Below are 13,434 nucleotides of genomic sequence, written 5' to 3' on the forward strand. Positions count from 1 at the left end.
TTGACTTACTTTTAAGCACTGAGGACAAAATATTCAAACGCCTTGTGTGTGTCGCAAGGGGAGTTGTAGAGATTTTTTTCCGTAAGTTCTTTTTTCGAAAAAAAAACTGTGTTTCTGAGTGAGATTCAAAATCGATGCTGAGTTGTATTAAAAAAATGGGTTTGTGAGCTGTTCTGGATTATATTGAGCAATTGGGTTTTTCAAAAAAACATCAAAATGCAATCGGGATTACTGTGATCCAGATTTTGTTTTGCTAATCCGATTGCACTTTTAATCAATATTAAATGTTGCAATTGGGTTTTTCAGAATTTAAATAGGAGTTTACGATTACTTTGATCCAAAATAGCAGGATTATTATGATCCTACTGCGGAGGTGGATTTAGCTTTTAAATGATCATAGAACATCGATATATTGTTTGAATTGTCATAGCAAACACACACTATATGTCAAAATCGAATGTTACTATATCACATTTACATGTTTATTAAAGTTTTGTATACAGGCAAGCAAAAAGTAAAACATGTATTTAGTGATATAGCTTTAATAATAACATTTTTAAAAAGCATAGGCTATGCATATGCCTCCTTAAAGCTTGTCTGAGATGCTGGACTCCCACCCAGAAACACATATACTTTTTTCCCAAAGTTTTATTTTTATTCAGTTTAGATTTAGTTATTTAATTTCTGTTAAGTAGACATAAATAAAATAACCGTTATACACAGGCACCTCCAAAATTATTGGCACCCTTGTTTTCAGTGCACCCTCCCCTTGCAAGGATAACGGCACTGAGCCTTTTTCTATGAGATTGGAGAACATATTGGAAGGGATCTTAGACCATTCCTCCATACAGAATCTTTCCAGATCCTTGATATCCTTCACTCTGCTCTTATGGATTGCCCTCTTCAATTCAAACCACAAGTTTTCAATGGGATTCAAGTCCGGAGACTGAGACAGCCATTGCAAAATGTTGATTTTGTGGTCAATTAACCATTTCTTTGTGGATTTTGATGTGTGCTTGGGGTCATTGTCTTGCTGGAAGATCCACTTGCAGCCAAGTTTCAGCCTCCTGGCAGAGGCAACCAGTTTTTCGGCTAAAATGTCCTGGTACTTGGTAGAGTTAAAAAGGCCCCAGGACCAGTGGAAGCAAAACAGCCCCATAACATCAAAGATCCACCATTATATTTTACAGTAGGCATGAGGTTCTTTTCTGCATACGCATCCTTCTTTCGACGCCAAACCCACCACTGGTGTGCGTGGCCATTTTTGTCTCATCTGACCATATCACCCAGTTCGAATAAGTACCAATGCCATTTAGCAAACTCCAGGTGCTTACATTTGTTGGTTGCTCTTAATAAAGGCTTTTTTTGTGGCAACCCTTCTAAATCGGCTGTTGGCATGGAGGTGGCATTTAATTGTAGATTTGGAGACTTGGTGAACCCAAGATGCAACCAAGTTCTGTAATTCTCCAACTATGGTCCTTGGATTCTTCCTCACTGTGCGTGGGGGTAAGATGCACTTGTGTACTCTACCAGGCATTACCACCAGGGTCTTGGTGGTGCCATACACCTTCCGCTTCTTAATAATCATCTTGACCATGCTTCAAGGGATATTCAAGGCCTTTGATATTTTTTTATACCCATCCCCTGATTTGTGTCTATCAACAACTTTGTCCTGGAGTTCTTTTGAAAGTGCCTTGGTGCTCATGTTTGAGTCTGTCCTTTGACATGCACTATCCAGCAGAGGGAACCTACAGGAACTGCTGAATTTATCATGACATGATGTGAATCACTACAATTTAATACAGATGGAGGCCACTTAACTTGGTATGTGATTTTGAAGGCAACTGGTTACACCTGAGCTAATTTAGGATTGCTATTATAAGGAGGGTGGACACTTATCCAACCAAGCTATTTCAGTTTTTATTTTTAATTTATTTTCCACAAATTTCTAGAATATTTTTTCCATTTGGAAGTTGTGGGGTAGGATGTGTAGATAAATGAAAAAAAAAAAATTTTTTTACTGCATTTTATTTCCATTCTATAAGGCAACAAAAGGTGAACATTTTGAAAGGGGGTGTAGACTTTCTATAGGCACTGTACATAAATAAATAAATACATACATTTCTGTTTAGCCTAGATAATTGCTAGCTTGGTTTGTTTTTATTCTCTATTAATTAAATTATATTTGTTGAAAAAAGGAAAGAGAGAACCAGACCAGACTTATTGTTTTTATATTTATTTTGAATAAGGGAAGTTAAGAGGCAATGTTCCTGTGTGGGGGTAGGGGTACAGGCAGGCATGAATGCATTTAAGTTCCACAGCAACCCTAAATAAAATGTTGTTCCTGTTATAGGATAACGGTATTTAAAAATAACATAAGCCAGTTTTCACTTTAGTGAAGTAGGCTACAATATTTGTTTTCATTAAAAACTTGTTGTTTATTGAAATTAATGTTCAGCTTTCCTATTGAAGCTTGTTATGTAGCCTACTACTCATTCATTCAAACCAAGTAGTGTAGGAATTTGCTTGTATTGTTCAAGACGCTTTTCAACTCAAGGGCGGGACCAAATCAAAGTTAGCACTTAGTGAACGAGGACGCGAACGCGGTAACAAAACACAAGAAATCTCGCGGAACCAAAACAAGCCCTTTTCGCCCTTCGCTTGTTGACTACAAGTGGGTTGAGAAGGGGGAGTGGTTTGCTATTGCCCAACCAAATCTACTCAATTCCAGCTATAAATCACATCGCAAGACTTTCGCAGGACTGGATTTTATAGTCAACTTCATACTTGTCGAAAGCTATCGAGTACTAAACAAATAGTAAAAAAAATACTACAAAAATCCTGATATTTGCAACAAAAAAACCCCACTGTGAATAAGATGACAATGACACACATTATTCTTAATTGCACTAATATGATTGAGTAAATGTAGACTGTGTGAAGCTATACCCCTATAAAAATGTATCATGGTTCTATAGTTTAGTTATACTATTATTATTATGGTTGTACTGCATTATTGTAACACAGGGAATTGTACATTGATGGTGCAGGATACATATATTATACAATACAATTGTACTTTCACTGATACCATCGCACCTTGTTCCAAAATCCAGTGGTGCATATTTATAGGGTTCCGTTCTAACAGTATTGTTGCAATGGAAACAAACGGATAATTGAACACAAGCGCATTAACTAATATTGCCTTTCTAAATGTAATGATGATTAAATGGTTTATTTAGAACGCAATGACGATGAAAACTGCGTCATTGTAGTGGTGGAGTTAGAGGCAGAGTTATAGGGATACCAGGCTTGGGGTATGAGGCATGTGACGTCCGTCTTGCAGGTATACCCTGCTCTTTAAGTCAGCTGCTTTGTGCTTGCGAGAGAGAGAGAAGTGGAGAGCGTTGTTACCTGCCAGGTGTGTGCTGTGGATCGATAGAGAGAGAAGACTGTGCTTGTGACCGAGACAGAGTTGTACCTGGAAGATGGATAAAGGCTGTTTCTGAATTTCATTTTATTGCACTTTAACTACTCAATCCAGTGAGTCTGAGGTTCAGACTGAGCGCCTGCTCTCTATACTGTATTCAGTGGGGAACCTGGTTCGCTACAGTATAAAAAACGACAGTAATCGCAGTCCTTCTTTTGCAGACAGTTTTATCTTTATGGCACATAAATGGTAAAGTAATTAAATGTCCCTGGCAGTGGACTGTCTCTGTTTAGCGCACTCAAAAACTTGCAGAATGGATAAAGCTGTGTTGAGAATTGTAAGAACATATTTAAGAGCAAAACATGTAATGACATTTTTAACTTTCACAGCTGAAGAGGTGCTAGGGCTGTGCCTCGTCAAGCCCAAATAAATGTGTCTTCAAGTTCAATCAATCAATTTTTATTTTTGTATAGAGCTTTTAACGGGGGTCGCCACATGCGATGATTATATGCTTCGGGTTGCGGTTGATTTCCAGTGTTAATTCATGTTGATTTATTAATTTCCACAGCGCTATGATTAATTGCAGTTTCCCCAACTTTTAGATTTCACTTACTTGCGATTTTACAACATTTGCAACGCAAGCAGAGTTGCGAGAAAGATGCGAATTTGCAAGATCTTTGAATATTTGCCTCTGAGTTTTCACAAATTCCTCTTTTCACTCACTCTTTAATTCACTTGATTTTATTTCACTTTACTATGCGTTTACTTACAAAGTTTTATTAGGGTAAACACACAGGCCAGGGCCAGCTTGAGTGACGTGAGTGTCTGGTACAGCAGTCCTACAGAGAGGCCTGATCACCATGCTGAACCTAAACACCAGCTGTACTGATGTATTAAAGAAGAGCAAGGTCTCACAATCTGTAATAAGACCCTGTAAACACACAATTGGTAATAAATCACATTTTATTAAAACTGGCACAAAATTGAACAGTTGCTATCCATAATTTTTAATTTGCATGTAAAAAGTATAAGAAACTGCATTTAGCAGACAGAATGTCATGCTTTGATAAGTGTTGGGTTTCTCAGTGTTTATTTTGGGGAAGCAGCTAGCTGGCACCTCTCCTGGGAATTCAGGGAGCCTGTAAAACTAAAGTGGACAGGAGAGTTTCAGGAAGCCAGTGACCTCAGATAAGAAACATGGCATGCCAGTAATGTGAGTCACTTCCCAGATATCCTGCCCATTATATACACATCTCTATGAAAAAGCAGGCAGCCCTGGCAGACTCCCACACATTGCTGCCAAAACCTGGCGAGACACTAACGACTCTGCCTTCACAAGACGCCCCCCCGTACACAACCTGAGAAAACAGTCTTAGAATCAGTGGAGAGTTACTGGCTGGAATGGCTTGATCGTGCATTGGTTCACTGAGAAAGACAGATGAACGTTTTAGGGTACAAAATATTCTGATGACAACCTGGCTGGTACAAGAAGGTGAGGAAAGTCCTTCAAAGTAAAGAGAGAATGCACTATAATGAAGTTTCTATGATTTAGAGGCCTTTTATGCAGATGGATCTCAAACTTGCAAATATTCTGCTAAAAGGTAACACCTGCTGTAGTTGCTGCTTCTTTTAGAATACTCCAGTACTCCCTTCATTATAATAACTAACATCCTTACACACTAACACCCCTCAAAAATGTACACAGATGGCTGACTGGGTTACTCCAACTGTACCCCTTTCCCCCCCTTTAACCTGGACGATCAGCTGCAGCCAATCTGAGATCAGAGTCACGGCACCAGTGTAACAGAACAGATGCTGGGCGTGAACTGGCGACCATTCGCACCAGAAGCAATCGCTGTTGTATTTGTGTGTGTGTGTTTTTTAAGATACACATGGTTACATACAGCTCCTCCAGGGAGGAAATACATAAAGGGTGTGTGAATCTAATTGTGGATGTTTATTGCTGGAGCAGTCTAACCCTATTACCTGTGGTCCCCAAAACCAGTGCATTATTGCACTTTCCATTTACTTTGGCATTTATTCTCTGTAAGTTGCCTTGGATAAAGGAGTCTTCTAAATAAACAAATAATAACGCTCCTCCAATGCTGAGATAACATTCAGGAAGAAAATCCTGATCTTTACTGGCAAGCCATTCAATTATTTCAGGTGGAAGAAGATTCACGCTTCATAATTAAAAAGGTTTATGGAGTGCTGCTTTTAATCCACTAATGAGAATAACTGTAGATAACCAACTGGTCCTCTTTGCAGGCTCCACAGGTCATGGAAGAACAACATGAACATTCATGGTGCATCCTTTATGTATTTTATACTTATTGTAATAAACTCTCCAGTATCTAGGGTTGCCACCTGGCCCCATAATTCCGGAACACTTTGGGCCGGGACATGGTTTTTAAGTTGCCCTTAAACTGAAAGCAATAAGCAATTAAGCACTTGCTTAATTTATACTGGTTCTTAATTATCCAAATCACTGTGATAATACAAATCTTACAAAATAAAAAAAGCATCTTGAATAAACATGTGTGTAGGTTTATTCAATATATTTATTTTTATTTTGTACAAAATGATATTTCAGTTCTCAATATTTAAAATATGCTATTTAGTATCCTATTAATTAGTAATATATAGCCCTAATTTACATTGACTGTCCCAATTAAATAACAACACTGATCCAGTGTTCACGCTGTGTGGTGTCAGGAATAGTGAACAGCTGCTCAGTATTAATGATTTCAGTGGGAGAAGGTGATATACTATTAGAAACTATAAAGAACCTTTTAAATATATATTTTTAAAACTATTAATAAAATAAATATTGATGATGTACTTATTTATTTATTTCATTTGTTAAAAGCTATTATTGTATTGTCATGCTGCCTCAAGATAATTAATCACCAGAATCAATTTAGCAAAGGTTTAGGGCTCAATTCACATGTTGATTTCCTTCAGTTTAAAGGCAACTTCAAAATCCTGTTCTGTCTCACAGGGTTCCAGAATTATGCGGCCAGGTGGCAACCCTACCGGTATCTCATTCAGTGCAGACGCACCAGTTGTTAAAGAGGGGGTACTGAAAGCCGTTAAACAAAAGTGTAACCCCTGCATATGATGGAAGCCAAGCAAAGCCAGGGGGTGCTGCAGTGCCCCTGTACAGATGCGTCTGTGTGCTCCTTATACGGCAATGCAGTCAGCAGAAAGAAAATCATGCCGTCATTGTCACCTGTGTGATTAGCAGTGCACTAGACTTACGTTTGTTTACACTTTTTTTATAATTGTTTTATTCTTTCACATATTTTATGGTTTGGATTTTATATTGTGATTCACTGATTGTTGTATTTGGATTTATACTTTATATTTATTTAAAGAGTGCACTTGTTGGAGAATAATACATTTAAAGCAAAGTTATTTTTAATAAATGCGCTGTTCACCTGGTGTGTTATTAGCAGCTTTTTTTGCCTATAGACTGAGACTGAAAGTAATGTTTGTTTGTATGGAAGAGACTATTTTTAAATCAGTTTCTTATTTATTGTTAAACCTGCTCTGTGTAGGAGAGATGTGCATGTTAACAGATCTCCCTTATTTTAAATATACCAAATTCGTGGTTATCAGCTAATGTTTTAATGTTATTTACGTTTTTCTTTATATGTTTCAGTCTGGCCAGTTTAAAAGAGAAATTCGTTTGAATATAGTCCCCTCCTCCTTTTTTTTTTTTTTTTATGGAAACTTTTTTTAGCTATATTTGTGGTACCTGTTAGCCTACCAGAGAGATATAAAGCAGCCCTAGAAGGATTCATTTGTTTCTTTCCTTCGTGATTTGGGCACACAGATAGCATTTACTGTTCCATGTTTTGTTCTTTTGACCTTTTTATAGTAACGGTGGGTAAACTTGGACTGGTTTACCTGGCTGAGGATTAGGCGATATGGTACTGGACTGTTGGGTTCGAACTTGGAGCACGTAATTGAGTCGTGTATTAAAAACTGGAATACAGTCGCATTATAAACTGTTGGATCAACTAGTATTTTAGAATTTGGATCATTAGTGGCTGTGCTGTTTCCATATTTGTGTTCGACTGTAAAGCAAATAAAGGTTGTTTTTGTATAGCTGTGGTGTTCCTCCTCTGTATGGTCTTAAAGCTGTTTGGCTCTGGGGTGCAACTAAAGGTCACTAACCTGGTAAATAGAGATGATAAAAAAAAAACCTGTAGTGGGTCCTATAGTGCCAATCCCCACTATGTGGAGTAGCCATGACTACAATCTCAAACAAACACGCGCACACGAAATTGTAGTCATGGCTACTCCACATAGTGGGGATTGGCACTATAGGACCCACTACAGGTTTTTTTTTTATCATGTTTGCGCACACGAGACCGTGTGACATGACTATTGGCAGGGAAACTGTGTCATCCAAATTTGTTTTGATCATTCGTTATGCATGCAATTTTTAAACATGTTTGAATCTGCCTAGGAGAAACAAATGAGTCAAAACAAAAGAATCTGCCAAGTACTGCACAACACTGGCTGTTACACAATATGTCACTCTCAACATTATTGGAGATATTCACTGAATACTTATAATCCTACAAAAAGCATAAGGTGGCATCCTGGTTAGAAATAAAAACTGGCCCAGTTTTTTATGTTGTGCTCAGACATGTTTGTGTATAAACAAGAATAGACTTAACAACTTACCTGATGTTAAGAGCGCACTTTCCAGCCCTTTTTAAGGTAAAGCTGTCAATTAAGCAAAGGTTTCGGCATTTAGAAATGTTTGTGTAAGTACCTTTGTCTGAGATGGTTTTATTTACAATTCTGACTGGGTGTTTTGAAGTTATGGATATTCTTTTTAAAATAAATAAATAAATAAATAAATTGCTACTTTTGATTGGAAACCTTAGAATTTTAATCTACCAAGCAGGAAGCTGTTTTGCAGGGCGCTCTGACGTGATAGATGACCACAGAACATTGGCACAGAATGCTTAGCTTTAAGAGTTTAGCTTGAGATACGCACAACAGTTTTCCAGTCTCTAATCACAATGAACACCTTTTTATCATGTACTACCATGATACTTGTGTAAGAGGGCGGAGGTTGGATGCGAACTAGAGACCCTGCTCGTTACAAGCAAGTGTTTTAACCACAACACAAGAGCCGGCCTCATCTGCATTCCTGGTTATAGAGCTTTCAACCTGACCTTGCTTGACAGTAGACAGCATGCATAATGGCAGTGTATCACACAACATTGACCATTCCGCTTGACCTCATCTGTACGGTAGCACCCTTATCTGCAGGCTGGGCTTTTACCTTCCCATGCCAGTCAACTACCAGACAGTTAAAGGGTGCATCAGCACTACCTGAAAAATAAAACATAAACTATCCCATCTTGCTGTTCCAAATGTATTTGGTCATTGCATAATAATCTGTATGCGCCCAAACATCTGCATAATGCCACACTGCTATGTCCAAAACCACTATTTTCAAGCATCTCTTCCGAGCCACAAAAAAATGACTTCTGCATTCACCCTCACCCTCCCTGCTCTGAAATGTACCGGTGCATGCCCAGTAAAGCGTTGTATAAGCTATATTACCTCCATGTGGAAACACACTAGTCTGCGTGACAAACATGGTCCGTCTAATTTCCCATAAGGAAGGAACTTGTACCTGCTTTCGTTTTGTGTAGTAGACATCTTTCACACTGTACATGTTCCCTTTGCATGTTGTATTTTGATGTATTATTATGATTAATGTTGCATTCAATAAAAATAAATAAATAAATAAATAAATAAATAAATACATGTCTGCTGTGTAGGTAGTTTCGGGAAAAAGAAAAGCCAAGACAGAATTGTTCTAATTTCCAACTAATGAAGGGACCTACCCACAATTATAGCAGCACTGTGCTATTGCAATATACGTCCCCAAAGTCTTAGATGAAGCTCCAGCTGATTCAGAATGTTTGCAGAATTGACACGTATCAAATAAACCAGCGAATGAGATTTGGAAACAATGTATTTCCTTTCGGAATTAGGTCTTTGAGGATGATCCGACCTAAAAAAATAAATATCGCATTTTTTATCCTTCATATTTGGTTTTCATTTGCATTTCCTGACACAACCCATGCACAACCATCTACACACCGTTCAGTGAGAAAGTTGAGTTTGGACACAGATTCCATCTCTCTATCAGTTTCTGAATAATCTGATGTTGAAATATTGTCTGGCATTATTTCGGACATTCCCTGTGTAGTCACACTGTGTTGTTGAGGAAAATTTTAATTTAAACTGTTAATGACACAACTTCGATATGGTAGTGGAAGTGTACGTGTTTCTTTCTGTTTGTAGATTTTTGCTTGCCATTGTAACTGTGTCTGTTTGGGTGTTTTTGTTATCAGACACCTGGGGTATACAGAAATAACAAAAACACCCAAACAGACACAGTTACAATGGCAAGCAAAAATCTGGAAAGAAACACACACCGTTCCACTGCTACAAGATGCAGGGATTTAAAGGCTGAAATGGAACCAGAAAAATTATTATAATGGAACCTTACACAGTACAATAAATTATGCATCATGTCCATTTTCGTTGTTAAATATCCAAATTGTGTCATAACAGTTTCAATTTTAATTTTCCTCAGCAACACAGTGTGACTGTACACAGGAAATTCCGAAAAAATACTAGACAATATTTCAACAGCAGATTGTTCAGAAACTGATAGGGAGATGAATTCTGTGTTCGAATTCGACTTTCTCACTCAACGGTGTGTAGATGATTGTGCATGTGTTGTGTCAGGAAATGCAAATGAAAACCAAATACGAAGGATGAAAAAATGCAATATTTAATTTTTTAGGTGCTAATGTAGCTTTACACAACGCTTCATTGGGCATGCGCCAGTATATCTGACAGTACATGCGGAAGTCAAGTTTTTTGGCTCAGAACCATCAGAACAGATGCTCCAGAAAAATGATTTTGGACATTGGCAATGCAAATGTTTGGACGCATATGGATTATTATACAGTGACCAAATACATATGGGCAGCGAAAAATATGAGTATGATGCAAGCCACAACAGCAACCCTGTCAAACTCTTTTCAAATAAAACAGCTTGCTAGGAAGGAAAATAATAGCAAGGAGGCAATTCCTCTATTCGCTATTCTCACATTTCTTGACCTACATAGACCTGGTTCAAAAACATTACATTATGTTTTGATGCAAGCAGTCATTACCTGAATTGGCAGTTACAACTTTGACTTTACCTGTTATGGATACCTTTAGTTTGGCAAGCTTAGTGTCTAGAAGGACTGTTGTGAACAGTTCAACACATTCCAGGCACAAGTAAGGGTAATCAACCCCCAGGTAATAACTTTACTAAACAAGCCTCTTTAAAAGTTTGTCCAGACCAGTGTCTGAAATACTGAGAACCTATTTTATTCACAGGCCACTCATCTTAGCTTATATTTAGGGCTTGAACTTTTCGGTTTTTATTTTCCAAATCTCTACCTCCCTTTAAATGTTAATTAAAGACTTGGTTTAAGATTTTTTTTTTCTTTGCTACACATAAGGATTTTATATTTTGACTTGCTATCAATTTACACACTGTACTGGGTATTTTATGCTGACAACTCTGTTAAAGAAGTGAAAATAACAAAAGCACAACAGTAAAATGGCAATGGCAAGAATGAAATGCAATTAGGATAACTGATGAGTAAGTAACGTAATTTGTCACATTATGCAATATGCAAAACAGATGCAGGCCCAGTCTTTCTTTGGAATTAACAGCTTTTTAATTAGGAAACAGAAACAGCTCAAAATAAGTTTAAAGGGACGTCATGTGATCAAAAATAAAATCCAAAAACTTCAAGCCGTACTTATAGTGCACAAGCTGTTGATTGCAGTGTCCTATATACATGGGTCTACGGTATGTAGAAGGTAAATACATTCCTGTGCATAGTGAGATCAAAATAAATTGTTGCAATATGGACAACACAAGTTGTGCTCAGACTTGTTTGAAAGCAGAGACAGTGTTTAATACCTCACTCCCGCTGGCTACAGCTCCCCACTGTCTACAAGTAAGGGCATGTCTTCACTCTTACTCTCAGGGGACTCAGAACAGTTTCAACTGAAATCATATATGACTCTAAACTATTTACCCTCTTTAGTCTAATGCACCCCATTGAGCCTGCCAAAAACAAAATTACATTGGTAAAACCTCGTACATTAATGTTCTTGCAATATAAGGTTGTTTGTCGCAAAACATTAGCTTACCACCCCCAAAGCTTCCATCTCCAACACGCCATGAATTTAGATCACTAAAACAATATGATACAAAGTTGGAACTGCCTTAACTTGGAGGCATTCCTTTGCCTCTTCTGTCCTCCCCACCTCTCCTGCTCTATCAATATTCAGTGTGACGTTCATGGCCGTGGTGTTGTCTACAAATGGTCATGCCGCCCAACACAAGACCCACAGCACCTCTCTCCTGCTTAAAGCAGTGCGGCCCTTTTAAAGGTTTCCCATAATAAAAACATAGCAAAGTTTAATAAAGCACAGTGGAAGAGTGGTAAAACATTGGTAAGCATTGCAAAGTGCAACAAAGTATGGTAAAGCATATTCAAAATCTTGGCAAATCATTGTAATCTATGATAATGCATAGTATAACCACAAAGAAAGCATGGTAAAACTGCAAAATTACTCTGCTAATTTACCACGTTAAACTTGTATAAGGAAGCTCTGCTGGTAGTACAAAATGAGAATACTATTTCTTTTAGCGTTACTAGAGGATTTGTTTGACGCGGAGAGTACAGGCCCACACGTCCCCCCTCAGGACTCACCGGTTCCTGCTCATTTTCTCATGGTCCTTCACCACCACGCGCATCTCGGCGCTGGTGTCCAGCGGGACCCCCTTCAGGTCCCATTCGAACCCCTGCAGAACAAAGAGAGAGGTGAGCCTGGAACGCATCTTTACGTTCTCTACTCCAGCACCACTAGCTGCTGCTGCTTCTCTCTGCTGTTACAGGAACTGAGCTGTAAGTTCAATGCATTGGCATTTAAAGACATGTTTCACCTGACTATGAAGTGGCTAGACTAGACCATATGTTTTCCTGGCAGTAAAGAATAGACTTAAAACAACCATAATACCATAACAAATTACCAGTCATTAAGAATGCACTTTCTAGTATTTTTTTAAGCTAAAGCTATCAATTTGACAAGCATTGCGGTCATTTAAACCCCTGCAGAATAAAGAGATGTTAGCAAAGTAAACTGTCGGCTTCCACACCCAGACTGAATCCTTCCATGGTGTCTGTTTGAGCTCCCCAGGTCATTCTCACAATGGGTAAAGGACTGTGCTCAGCTGGCCATCAGTAGATCTCACTTGTTAAATGACTACGATTCAGTTGGCAGTCAGTGGATCTTTACCTCATTCCAGACTGGATTCAAGTTATTCTTGATGACTTTAGTTTTTTTCTTAGACCCTGTAAAAAAAATAATTAAAAAAAAGGGTAAAGCTTACAAAAAAATTTACCCCAATAAGTTGCTACTTAGAAACCATTCAAAAATATGAGTGTCCTGTAGTAATACACCTGTAGTAAATACCTCCTAAGGAACCCAAACAGCAGACATTAAACTGCAGTGTGTCCATGTATCAAACAAGCCAGTGGCAGTATTGTACATTCAAAGCTGCCAGAAACCTCAAACACCATGGGCTAGATTCTCAAAGCTACTTAGTCCAAAATGCAACTAACACATTTATTCAGGTTAACAAACCCCCATCAATCAACCAGCACATTTTAATTGAAGGGCTTGTATGTAATTTTAAGATTTAAATTTATTTCAAAATGGTTGTTTTTTCATTAGAGAAGAAAGGTGCGCGAATGCCAGTTTAGAGTAAAATGCTTTTGAGCTTGTTCTTCTCAGTTTCAAAAAAGTGGAACTTATCAAGTGCTTTCACCAATAGCTTCAATTAGAGCCTATCAGCTGGAACCACCCTGTGAGGGTTATTCATC

At 38.1% G+C, this 13,434-nt stretch overlaps 1 protein-coding gene across 13 annotated transcripts in view; it reads right to left on the bottom strand.

Moving 5' to 3' along the window:
* The window catches only part of dysf (dysferlin, limb girdle muscular dystrophy 2B (autosomal recessive)), a 120,072-nt gene that overhangs the window by 92,292 nt on the left and 14,346 nt on the right, over window positions 1–13,434 (bottom strand). For all 13 annotated transcript variants that reach the window (XM_041218217.1, XM_041218209.1, XM_041218193.1 and 10 more), the window contains exons 2-3: window positions 12,848–12,903; window positions 12,262–12,353 (exon numbers count right to left, since the gene is read on the bottom strand). In XM_041218217.1, coding sequence (XP_041074151.1) covers window positions 12,262–12,353; window positions 12,848–12,903 — 148 coding nt within the window. The remainder of the gene's footprint in view (window positions 1–12,261; window positions 12,354–12,847; window positions 12,904–13,434) is intronic.

This window comes from Polyodon spathula, chromosome 2 (assembly GCF_017654505.1).
Source record: "Polyodon spathula isolate WHYD16114869_AA chromosome 2, ASM1765450v1, whole genome shotgun sequence".
NCBI classification, from domain to species: Eukaryota; Metazoa; Chordata; class Actinopteri; order Acipenseriformes; family Polyodontidae; genus Polyodon; species Polyodon spathula.